This window comes from Molossus molossus, unplaced genomic scaffold (genome assembly GCF_014108415.1).
Source record: "Molossus molossus isolate mMolMol1 unplaced genomic scaffold, mMolMol1.p scaffold_m16_p_1, whole genome shotgun sequence".
NCBI classification, from domain to species: Eukaryota; Metazoa; Chordata; class Mammalia; order Chiroptera; family Molossidae; genus Molossus; species Molossus molossus.
This window is the reverse complement of record NW_023425344.1, coordinates 156811701-156823932: the sequence shown is the minus strand read 5'-3', so window position 1 is coordinate 156823932 and position 12232 is coordinate 156811701. Positions and strand designations below refer to the sequence as shown.

At 52.2% G+C, this 12232-nt stretch overlaps 1 protein-coding gene across 1 annotated transcript; it reads left to right on the top strand.

Moving 5' to 3' along the window:
- The first annotated feature begins 845 nt into the window (after nt 1–845).
- AJUBA (ajuba LIM protein) lies at nt 846–11676 on the top strand. Its single transcript, XM_036247381.1, has 8 exons — nt 846–2124; nt 4911–5012; nt 6676–6743; nt 6854–6916; nt 8333–8463; nt 8545–8596; nt 9279–9347; nt 10260–11676. The coding sequence occupies exons 1-8, from the start codon at nt 1089–1091 to the stop codon at nt 10383–10385; spliced, it is 1647 nt and encodes a 548-aa protein (XP_036103274.1). The 5' UTR covers nt 846–1088; the 3' UTR covers nt 10386–11676.
- The last annotated feature ends 556 nt before the right edge of the window (nt 11677–12232 follow it).

The window sequence follows — 12232 nt, the reverse complement described above, 5'->3', positions numbered from 1 at the left end:
TGTCCTAACCTGAAGGTATAGATTAGTTCCAAACCTTCTCCTCCTTTGACAGAGACTCTAAAGCTCCTCTCCTCCCTAAACAGAACTTTGGGTTCAGAAAGTGGTATCTTTTTATTGCAGTTTGTCTTTTTGTCTTATTCTCTCTGGACTTGCACACATTTGTCTTTTTTCTTAGTCTATTCATCCTTCGGTCTCTGCTCCACCCTTAATCCCCTTTGCTCCTTTTCCTTTCGCTATGTGTCTTCCACCACCTCTCTATATGGGCTTCCTCGCTTTCTGAACTCGACCTAGGCGTCTCTGAAACTCTTTATGTCTACCTTCTTTCTCCCAGTCTTCCCCTTTATGGAACCCTCTCTGTCTCACCACTTCTACAACAGTCTCTCTTCTTCTCGCCCAGTCCCCCCACTAGGAACAAAGTCATGGTGTTTGCGCAGAGCATGCCTCGAGTCGCCCCGTTCTGAACCGAGACATTACACCGTGCCCCTCCGCGCATTCCAACTGCAAACAAAGAGTCCCACCATGACTTTTTCCTGCCTCAATTATTGAGCGATGTAGTAGCAACTGCCCAAACTTGCCCTCCTCTGCTCTTCTGGCGGCGGATCTCCACCTCCAGGACAGTTAGCACCAGCTCCCACCGCCCCATTCAGCGCACCAGAGATCCCTGCGCAGACACCCCCGTTTCTCTTGCACTCGGTGCTCCGCCCATCCAGGAAAGTAGATCCGGCCAGGCAGACAAAAGTTTGGGAGAGAAGTTCCGTCCGTGCTGAGTGAGAGAGCGAGGGGGGCGGGGGCTGGGGAGAGTGGGGTGGCAGGGTGAGTCGACGCGTGGATAGACCTGCGGACGGGACAGCTGCGGCCGTAGGCCCTCCAAGCCCTTCTTAACCCCTGATGCGCGGGGGGACGCAGCCCCTCTTGCTGGGGGATGCTGTGGGATTTCTGGTGCCGGGCATCCGGGCCGCCTGATAAATCCGTGTGCTTACCCAGTGCCCCTGGGGAACCGGAGTCCCGCCGCAGGGGAAGAGAAGCGGCGGCCGAGACGCTGCAGCGTACCGGGCTGGAAGGGGGCTGGAAGCCCCAGGCCCGAGGGCATGGAGCGGTTAGGAGAGAAAGCTAGTCGCCTGCTGGAGAAATTAAGACTCTCGGACTCCGGCAGCGCTAAGTTCGGCCGCAGAAAGGGTGAATCTGGCCGGTCTGTGTCTGATGGGACCCCCGGGCCGGGCAAAGGGCGCCTGAGTGGGTTGGGGGGACCTAGGAAATCAGGGCCCTGTGGAGCTACCGGGGGACCTGGGGATGAGTCTTTGGAGCCAGCCCGGGAGCAAGGCCCCCTGGAAGCTGAGCGGAACCCGCGCAGCTCCTTTGAGGGGCAGCGCTACGAGGGCTCCTTTTCCGGGGGTCCGACTCCCACCCGGGCCTTGCCTCTACCTCAGTCACTGACCCCAGACTTTCGGCTGGAGACCACGGCCCCAGCCCTAAGCCCCCGCTCCAGTTTCGCCAGTAGCTCAGCCAGCGATGCGAGCAAACCGTCCAGCCCCCGAGGCAGCCTGCTGCTGGACGGGGCGGGGGCTGGCGGTGCCGGAGGTAGCCGTCCTTGCAGCAATCGTACCAGCGGCATCAGCATGGGCTACGACCAGCGCCACGGCAGTCCCCTGCCCGTCGGGCCATGCCTGTTTGGCCCACCTCTGGCCGGGGCTCCGGCGGGCTATACCCCTGGAGGGGTGCCGTCCGCTTACCCGGAGCTCCACGCTGCCCTGGACCGACTTTGCGCTCACCGGCCCCCGGGGTTCGGATGCCAGGAAAGCCGCCACTCGTATCCCCCGGCCCTAGGCAGCCCTGGGGCTCTAGCCGGGGCTGGAGTGGGAGCGGCAGGGCCCTTGGAGAGACGAGGGGCGCAACCCGGACGACATTCGGTGACCGGCTACGGGGACTGCGCTGCGGGCGCCCGATACCAAGATGAGCTAACAGCGTTGCTGCGCTTGACGGTGGGCACAGGTGGACGTGAGGTCGGTGCCCGTGGGGATCCCTCGGGGATTGAGCCGTCTGGTCTCGAAGAGCCGCCGGGTCCATTCGTTCCGGAGGCCGTCCGACCCCGAATGCGGGAGCCGGAGGCCAGAGAGGACTACTTCGGTAAGTGAGAAAAGTGGTTAGGGAATAGAAGGGACCCGTCACCGCATTCTGTGTTCCTCACTGACCCGACGGCTCAAATTGCCGGGTGGTCGGAGGCGGAGACGTGGGGCTAGAAAAGAGGCGAGAGGGACTTCCCCTTCCCACTGGGTTTCAAATGGACTAGGGGCACCTATCCTGCTGAATTCTAATCTCTCCTGCTTATCTCGTGAGTCCCAGTTCCCCAAGCTTTAGAGTCTTGGTTTTTCGAGGTAGCAGGCCTCTTTGGGAGGGGACCATGGGGCAATGAGAGCATCCCCCATCATGCTCCCCCCTCGGTGGCGGTGCCCCTGCAGGCTTCTGCGCGCTGAGCCCCCACGCGGGCCCAGGCTCCGCCCGCAGGAATTCGGGGAATTTGCAGGGGGGCCACGGGGCGGGCGGGCCGCGTGCGTGCCGGCTCCTGTCCCGGCGTTCCAGGTGCCCGCGGGCGGGGCCGGCCGCGCCGCTGTGGGCTGAAGGGCGGTGTGCGGCGGAAGGGGGGCGGGGGAGTGCTTCCTAACACGCGCGGAGCTGCGGCTGCTGTTGGGCAAATGGAACCTGGGAGGGAGGATGAAGCGCCCTGGGTCGGAAGGCAGGAACCCTACTGCTGCTCGCCCCAGTCATGCTGGCTCGCTGCGTGCGTGGGTTTTAAAGCAAAGACCTGGTGGTGTCAGCTTCTATTTTCACCATCTGGAAGCCAGGGCAGAAGGTGTGACCTCCCGAACACCACCACCCCGATGGATAACAACGCTGTGTAACTGCCAGAATAACCTGGCCTTCAGTTTTGACCTTAACCTGCTCAGAATTCTGGCTGGAAGTAGCCTCTTCTTTCCTGCTGCTCTTAAGGAAACCTGGTGGTTGTCTCTCTCCCCCACGTGGTTATCTTTAGGAAGTATTGATTTATTTTATGTCTCAGCTATGGGGGCATATTGGGGTCTTGAAATATCTTCTAGCCAAGACCTACAGGCACCACTTCACTATGTAAAGAAATACTAACCTGATTGTGATAGAAAGAACAGAAAAAAGTGGAGGGCTCAACCCCCAGGGCTATGGGCCTCTTCCAAGCATCTTCTCACCTTTCTCACCATCCAGGTTTCTGCTCTAGACCCCTATGGCTAGAAATGTGAATAGGGAGAGAACCCTAGCCAGGGAGGGAAGGCTGGAGAGGAGGTACAGAGGTAACAGCGCTGCAGATGAAGTGGCCTGCCTGGTTCAACCCACCCCCTCCCATCCTTTCCCTCTGCCCTTACTTGGAGGGGAAAGCCCAGAGCAGATAAAGTTTTGGTCAAGGGAGACTAAATAAGAGGGTCCTTATTGCAATTTTCTTCTGAGGCCCGGGAGAAATGGCTGTTGAGTGGAAAGAGGTCTCTTTGCCTAAACCATCAGAGCCAAAAGGAAAAATGAACTCAGAGAGTGCAATAAAATGGCAGGTAGGACCTAGGTGTGGATATCCTGGGTTAGAAGCGGTGAGGCAGACATGCCTGAGCAGTTTGCTCTTGTCTTCCGGTAAAGTCCAAGGCTTCCCAAAGAAATGGTTTTGACCAGGCCCCCTGGCATGGCAATCTTGAGGCAGATTTCCACTCTCGTGGGGAGGCCACATTTTAACCCCATAGGTAGGGGCCTCTTCTCCCTGTGGGTTAGGTTGCCTCCTCTGATAGACCCCTCAGCCTAACTCTACCCTCCTACTCCTGCCCTTAGTAGGGGCCCTCTTCCTTGGCTACAGCTTTGCCCAGCTGCCAGAGGGTGGGAGCAGGACAGGCCTGGGCCCATCAGTTGCTGCAGCTGCTGCACAGGCTCCCAAGCCTCTAGGCAAAGACTGGGATGGGCCCCAACAGGCAAGGAGTGTGGCAGTGTGCCGAGGGGGAGAGGTAGGGCGGGGTGAGGCGGGCCCGTTGGGATCTGCTCCCCAAAGACAGGCCCTCACCCTCACTCATGGGCCTGGAATTGGGGAGTGGAAGGAGGAAAGAACACACCCAGGAAAGGTGGGTGCCAGAGCCAGGTGTATGTATCTTACGGGGTTGCCAGGAAGGGGGGGCAGTTCATTTCTGTCCCTCCCATGATAGAAGATGACAGGGAGACATTAGGGGTTTTTACCACCCTTCCCCCTTTCCTATGCAACCCTCCTGGGAACACACCCTGCATTCTCAGCAGCCACCTCCCTTCAGGAGTCATGCTCACATGGTCCCCTCTGCATGGGTCCCACTGCTGAGCCAGATCCTTCTTTTTCCATCCTTGGACGCCTGATGTATAGAGCAGTGAGAAGTTATTCTGTAGCTGAATATCAGTTCATTTTACAGATGGAGAAACGGGTCCCAGAGAGGCTTTCGCACCTGGCCTGTTTTCTCTAGGGAGGTTTCTGAGTCTGCTACTGGGCATGTGGACTGGCATCTCTGACTATTTGTCCCACACAGTGCAGCAGGGATCATACTTTGTCTGTTTAGTCTTTTCTCCCCAATAGAAAGTAAGCATTTGAAGGCCAGGGACCATATCTTTGACTTTCCTTTGGTTTTCCACAGTCATGAGCACAATATTTTTGCTAGGCACAAAATAGATTCTCTGAAAATATCTGTTGATGAACTAATAAATAAGAATGGATCTGCTCAGCCAAGACCTTGTTTTATTCTATTTCTCATTATCCTCTTTTCCCAGAAGAGAGCCCATCAAAGGGAGGCTCTGACTTATGGTACTCTGGCACTATCAGGAAAGACCAGGAATACCAGGTTTTGAGCAGGGGGAGTAGGATGTGATGCTGACAACATCTCTCCCCTCAGGCACCTGTATCAAGTGCAACAAAGGCATCTATGGGCAAAGCAACGCCTGCCAGGCCCTGGACAGCCTCTACCACACCCAGTGCTTTGTCTGCTGCTCCTGTGGTGAGTGCTGCCCCCAGACCTGGACCAGAGCCTGAGGCCTCAAGCACTCCCCACACACATACACAATCACAAGTGCCTAGGGAAACAGGAGCAGAACAGGTGCCCCTTCATTTTCTCACAGAGCAGCTGTCCCCACCATGTGTCTGGAAGGCCACTGCTGCCCCACTTTCTCTCTTGCTTCCCTTCCGTGTTCTACCTGGCTTTCCCTCCCCTATGCTGGGTCTACTTTCTGGAGTCAGTCTTCCCTCAGTTCAGCTGCTTTCCTCCCTCTATTCCTTCCTCTCCTGCCTCCCTGCTCGCCCTGCCTGGACTCGCGCCTGGCCCTCCAGCCTCTCCTCTGTGGGGTTTGGTCTTGGGCAGCCGAGTTGCCTAGGGCGACAGTGAAAGACTGGAATGTAGGAAGGGTGGGGGTGAGCTGAGGGAGTGCGGAACCGTGGGGGGCAGAAAGGGGGGTTTTCTCTTGGCTGGTCAGAGTTCAGCCACCTCGCTGGAGTGCAGGCCACGGGCCATGCCAAGCTGATGACATCACGCTCCAGGAATGCCCGCTGTTAGCTCAGGAGGCCTGAGGCAGTGGGGGAGGGGACCTGCTCCCAGCAGCGGCCTTAACTCCCCAGCTCTTCCCTCACGTCCCTCATTACCTCCTCCCCACTGCTTACCCACTCTGATTCCTTCACTAAACCTTTAATCTCCTATCTCTGCCTGTCTGACTCCAGCACTCAGCTTTTCTCTCACCCCCGACCCCCTAGCCTCTGCCTGGTTCCCTTTAGGTTCATCTGTCTGTCCTGTTTATAGGGCCTCTTCTGGTACATCTCTTTTCCTCTCTACTCCTCTGTGTCTCCTGAGTTTCTAAGCCAGCTTTTCTACACCACCGAGCAGAGCTGGAAGTGGAGATTTTGATAAGAGGGCAGAGGTGGGAAAATTGCCCATTCTCCACCCTGGTCTCACTCCTCCTCTATTCCTGACAAGTTAGATGCCCTGGAGGTGTTCCTTACATGGGGATGGTCCTGCCTTGTCTGCTCATAGAACATCCTGAGCTGCCTCTGACCCTGGAGACTCTGGGTCCCTCTAAGCTTGGGGAAGCAGCCTCGTGCAGCAGGAAGGGGGACCGACTTTGCCCCCAAACAAAGCACTTTGTCCTCAGCAGTAACTCCAATAAGTCCTGACCTCCACAGAGCCTGGGGGTGGGGGGGTGGAGGGGTGCAGATAGGGCTAAGAGAGCAGGAGAGCTGTGCTCAGGCAAAGAGGCTCCTAAGTTGAAATATCCCAGAGGGCAAGCCCTGTGACAATGTAATCATCTCTGTGCACATGTACATCACCTTTTTCAGAGCTCCTTTAACCATGTACTCCAGCTCGTGGTGGGCTTTGCTTTCCCAGGTGGCTCCCCATGCACCAGGCACTGGAGAGGAAGGCACTCATTTAAGACAGGGTTGTAGAAAACTGCTGAGGCAGGAGCAGAGAACAGGGGAGATCGGCAGGAGTGAGACTAAAGCAAACTGGAATTGCATCAGATGGGATTCTTGTAAGGGGAGGGAGGACAGACAAGTTAGGAGAATAAGCACTAACATCCCGATTTAAATACATCACAACATTGGAGAGCACTGAATGGGGAAGCCCTGTTCCTGGACACCAGGATAGGCTACAGCCCCTTCTCTGCTGCTTCTAGGGCGAACTTTGCGCTGCAAGGCTTTCTACAGTGTCAACGGCTCTGTGTACTGTGAGGAAGATTATCTGGTGAGTGAGAGGGATCCCCTGGGCTTAGAATTGGCTCCCACACTGGTGGTCCAATGGGGTTCCACCCTTCAGGTTCTTCTCAGCTTGTAACATCCTCCCTTGGTCTGTAGTTTTCAGGGTTTCAGGAGGCAGCTGAGAAATGCTGTGTTTGTGGTCACTTGATTTTGGAAAAGGTAAGCAAACCGTTTTCATCGGAGACCGTGAGGCTGAGGGGTGGAATCGGGAGCTAAATGGGTACTGAGAAAAGGTAGGGGGGACACCTATCACCAGACAAATCACTTTCATCCATTCCTTCCCAGAGCAACTGTTCAGAGTGGCTTCTCTCTGCCTGTGATGAATATGCCTGGGTAATATTTCTGGGGTGGCACCCAGGCTTTGATGGTCATCCCTGGATGACCCTGGTCATTATGGCTCAGTTGGTTGGAGCATCATCCTGTACACTGAAATGTCATAGGTTCAATTCCTGGTCAAGACACATACCTAGGTTGTGGGTTCAATCCCTGGTTAAATGGAGTGCATGCAGGAGGCAACTGATCAATGTTTCTCTCCCTCTCCTTTCCTCTCTCTCTAAAATAAATTAAAGCATGTCCTCGGTAAGGATTTACAAAATAAAACGAAGTTATTAAAAGCTCCCTTGAACCCTGGCTAATTTGGCTCAGTGGTTGGAGTATCAGCCTGTGGACCAAAGAGTTGTAGGTTCGATTCTGGTCAAGGGCATGTACCTTGGTCGCAGTGCTGGTTCCTGGCCCTGGTCAGAGTCATATAGGAGGCAACCAGTTGATATGTCTCTCTCACATCGATGTTTTTTTCTCTCTCTCTCCCTCCCTCCCCTCCACTCAGTCTGAAGATAAATGGGAAAAAAATATCCTCAGGTGAGGATTTAAAAAGAAAAAGTTTCCTCGATGATTCTTATGCAGCCAGGGCTGAGAACCACTATTTTGGGTGCTCTCTAAAACCTTTTTCAGGCCCAGCCAATGTGGCTCAGTAGATTGAGTATTGTCCCATGGACTGAGAAGTCTCGGTTTGATTCTGGGTCAGGGCACATGCCTGGGTTGCAGGCTCAGTCCCTGGTTGGAGGTGTGTGTGCAGGAGGCAGCCGATTGATGTTTCTCTCTCACATCGATGTTTCTATCTCTCTCCTTTCGTCTCTCTCTAAAAAAAATCAATGAAAACATATTCATAAATAAAACATTTTTCAGGGTTTCTGCCTCCCCTCTTTTTTTAAAATTTATTTTTAGAGAGGAAGGGAAAAGAGGAGAGAGAGAAACATCAATGTGAGAGCAAAACATCAATCTGCTGCCTCTGACACACCCCCCACCAGGATCTGAGCCCACAAATCAGCTACGTACCCTGACTGGGAATCAAACTGGCAACTTTCTGTGCATGGGATGACACCCAGCCAACAGAGCCTCACTGGCCAGGGCTCTGCCTCCAGTTTAAGACTCCCTGGTCCCCTCAGATTCCATAGCATTGAACTGAAAGAGTAGCAGGGGGTTGGGTGAGTTTTGTGGGAGCAGCAGAGAACATCATGAGTAGCTGGAGAGGTGGGACTAGAGGAAGACTGATTCTCCTCCCACTCCACGAGCCAGATCCTACAGGCAATGGGAAAGTCCTATCACCCAGGCTGTTTCCGATGCATCGTGTGCAACAAGTGTCTGGATGGCATCCCCTTCACAGTAGACTTCTCCAACCAGGTGTACTGTGTCACTGACTACCACAAGTGAGTCCACCCCTTGGGGTATGGCGTGGAACCGGGGTCAGGGATTTCTGAATCTCAGCTCATCTCTGCCCTCTCTTTCAGAAATTATGCTCCTAAATGTGCAGCTTGCGGCCAACCCATCCTCCCCTCAGAGGTCAGTATGTCTGGTTCTCCTGCAGGGCAGCCAGTGCTGCTGCCTCTGGGGAAGGGATGGGGACATGCTGCCTGGACTCCCGAGGGATGTTGTGGTGCTGAGGAATGTATTCTGTGAAGATTCCCGTGTGACTCTGCTCTCAGGGTTACCACTCTGACCCTAACATCCGGGCCTGGATAAGTCTGACAGCCTCACTGGGCCCAGGCTCTGTCTCTTCTCTCCCAGTCCAGAGGAGGAGATTTTTCTTTTCTTTGAGGTTAAGGTCACCAGATCCCAGATGTAGGGGCTGGAAAAAGGTGGGGGAAATCCTCAGGGCCAGTAGGAAGAGGTTAGAAATTATTTATACTATGTGTGCTTAGCCAAAGCCAATGAGGAACCAGACTCCAATGGACCTCCTTTTCCCCAGCTTAGCCTACTTTATTTATATCACCTGTCCCTTTCCCTTCCCTCCACTTCCCCTATAGTTGGTAGAGGTAGGTAAGGCCAAGCCCCTGGAGCCAAGGAAGGTGTGGGGAGTTCAGTAGGATTTGCAAAGCCCATCTGAAAGCTGCTGATGATTGCAGAGAGGCTCTGGAGGCCCCTGTGTGATCTTCCCATTGGGGCGGGAGGGACCTGTACAGGGGAGAGTAGAGTCAGGGTTGTCATACTGCTTTCATCCTCATTGAAGTCTACGTTATTCCAGGGCTGTGAGGACATTGTGAGGGTGATATCCATGGACCGAGATTATCACTTTGAATGCTACCATTGTGAGGTGAGTGTTGGGGGCCAGGGCTCTTGGAGAATTGGAATGGGGCCCAGGGAAGAGTTAAGTCCTAGAACTTGACTGTAGGAGAGTTTAGAGCATGGAACACTAAGAAAGTGCTCTGACCTATCTCCAGTCTCTTCCTCATCCTCCATCCACACTCTCTGATCCTAGTTGTTTAGTCCTTTCTAAATCTGGCTTCCCCAAATGGACATAGACAACAATGCTGGTGGGGGCAGGATGAGGAGGAGAAGGTTTAGGGGGGGAAAAGGAGAAACATCTGTAACAAAAATAAATAAAAAATAACAATAAAAATAAAAATAAATCTGGCTTCCCCAGAATCAAGACTGGTAAAACCATAGGGCTTCCTGGTATCCACTGGAAATGGGAGCCTGTCTCATTATTTCTGCTATAGCAGCGACACCTGGTGTCCAGATGAGGTATTTTATCAGGTTTTTCTTTTGGAGAGTCCATCCCTTCCAACCCACCCTTTTTCCCCCAGTCTTTAGAAGTCTGGTGTTGCCCTGGCCCATTTGGCTCAGCGGTTAGAGTGTGGGCCTGTGGACCCTTTTGGATTTGATTCTGATCAAGGGCACGTACCTGGGTTGCAGGTTCCATACCTGGCCCCAGTTGGAGTCCTGCAAGAGGCAACCAATCAATGTGTCTCTCTCACATTGATGTTTTTCTCTCTCTCTCTCCCTCCTTCCATCCGTCCGTCCCTCCCTCCCTCTTTCCTTCTCCCTCCATCCCTCCCTCCCATTCTATCTAAGAATCAATGGAAAAATATCCTCTGGTGAGGATTAAAAAAAGAAAGAAATGCATGTCCAAAACAAAAAAAAGAAGTCTGGTGTTGAGCAGGGCAGACTCCTAAGTTGTCCAAGGTGCTTGGGTTGAAGTGAACTAGGTGTCCTTTTTCTCTAGGACTGCCGGATGCAGCTGAGTGATGAAGAAGGCTGCTGCTGCTTCCCTCTGGATGGACACTTGCTCTGCCACAGCTGTCACATGCAGCGGCTCAATGCTCGACAGCCCCCTGCCAACTATATTTGAGCTGCAGTCACTGCTACTGTCATCACCACCATTGACAAATTCCTCTGGCCAGTGAGCCCCTCTGAGGCCAGCTGAGGCAAAGGATGTACTTTGCAGGCCTGGCAGAAGAGTCCTATGGGGAGGGCCCCAAGGGCCAGAGACCCAAAGATCATGACATTCCAAATGGATTGTGGAGGAGGAACCTTTCAGTTACCATGGTGGGGGTGACTGGCCTTCTTTCCACATGTGCAACTTGTGCTGTAATATATACTTAGGCACGCACAGGCGGATTCCAATACTCTCTGAAGGCCTGATTCTAGTCTGTATCTCCAGTATACATCTGTGCATAAACCAAGCAGTTCTGGTTCTGGATTATAGAAAGAGAAGACATCATGGAAGCTTTTCACTATTTTGTACCCCACACGTGGGTCAGATATGAGGTCAGCCAGGTTCTTCCCTCACCACAAGATCTTATTTTTGTATCTAGATGAAGAGGTGGACCTTATTAATGAGTTATTCTTGGCCACCTTTTCTCCAAGGACTAAGAAAGCTGCTCACCCCTCTGCTGGGAATAAAGATCAGCTCCAGGTGGGCCTGCTGCCTGTATTGCCTATTTCTCAGGGACTCACATGGCCTGGGAAGACTACTGGGTGCCTATACCTTGTTCCTCTTCTGAGCTTGGGGAGGAGGTAATGAGTGGATCTCTGGGTGTGGAGTTGCTGGGGGAGACGTTTAGGAAGCTTCAGGCTATCCACATTCCCCAGGTGTAAGTGCACTGAGCCCTCCCGCCCAGTATGTGCACCCATGGGCATGTCCTCACACACACCAACTCCCTTCTTCTCAGGTCATTCTTACACTTGGTTCCCTAGCAGTAGCTCACTACTCCAGAGCTGCCATCTTTCAGAGGGATCCAGGATCACATCTACTGCAACTCCCAAACTCTGAGGTTCTGGGGGAGCCAGAGGGGCAAACACTGACTTGGTTCTAGTCAGTTTGGCTGAAATTGGTTCAACTAAAACTAGATCTCTTAAAACCAATTCACTGAAAACCTGTGTGTTTAAAGTTCCTATCACTGCCAAATGTTCAAATCCCTTTTAGGTTTTTTTTTTTTTTTTAGCCATTTAGGTGTTCTGTTCTTTTTTGCCGTGCTTTGGGTATTTCAAGGATTTCTATTTTCATCCAAGAGTACTTCTGAGTTGTTAGCAACATCAATGTATAAAATTTGCAGCACTTTGTAAATGATGGGATTGCTTCCTCCTACCTTGACCATTATCTCTTTTTATGTTATTTACTTTTCAAACACTTTTTTAAAAAGCTTAAGGTTTCTAGCAATAAACATAATTGGTACAAGCATTTTGTGTGTGTGTGTGTGTTTCTTAATCCAATGTTCATTTACAAATTAGATGCCTTGAAAAATGTAATGAAGCTCAATATGATTTTATGCTTTGGTCTAACTTCTACATCCATGCTGTTAAAAATGCCAATATTTTCTAAGAAAATGAACAGGTATGTGGCATATTCAGTTGACTAACAATTCAAGGTCATACAGACAACATCAATAAAAAGTGAAAGGGTGAATCTGCTAAATTCTTTTGAAAATGCTACAGATTTTATAAATATTTTAGACTGTCTCTAGGTAAATTGGTTTTAGGCAAATTAATATAATAATTAATCTTGGATCCTTAGTCTTCATTCTCTCTCAGAATTTGATAGTGGAAATGATGACTTCTGAGAACAGATTCCATATTTAGGAGTTACTCTAAGATGTCTGTGCCAGCCAACCTGGGAAATGCACAGAAGAGGCCTCGGTGAGAATGTGCAAGTTAGAGTTCAGATTCATACCACTGACTGCCAGAGGAGGTAATGCA

Bases quoted from the DNA above. Each gene is read 5' to 3' on its own strand.
- AJUBA (XM_036247381.1), top strand. From the start codon at position 1,089: ATGGAGCGGTTAGGAGAGAAAGCTAGTCGCCTGCTGGAGAAATTAAGA. The intron at 6,917-8,332 runs GTAAGCAAACCG...TCCACGAGCCAG, and splicing joins GTCACTTGATTTTGGAAAAG to ATCCTACAGGCAATGGGAAA. The intron at 8,464-8,544 runs GTGAGTCCACCC...CCTCTCTTTCAG, and splicing joins TGTGTCACTGACTACCACAA to AAATTATGCTCCTAAATGTG.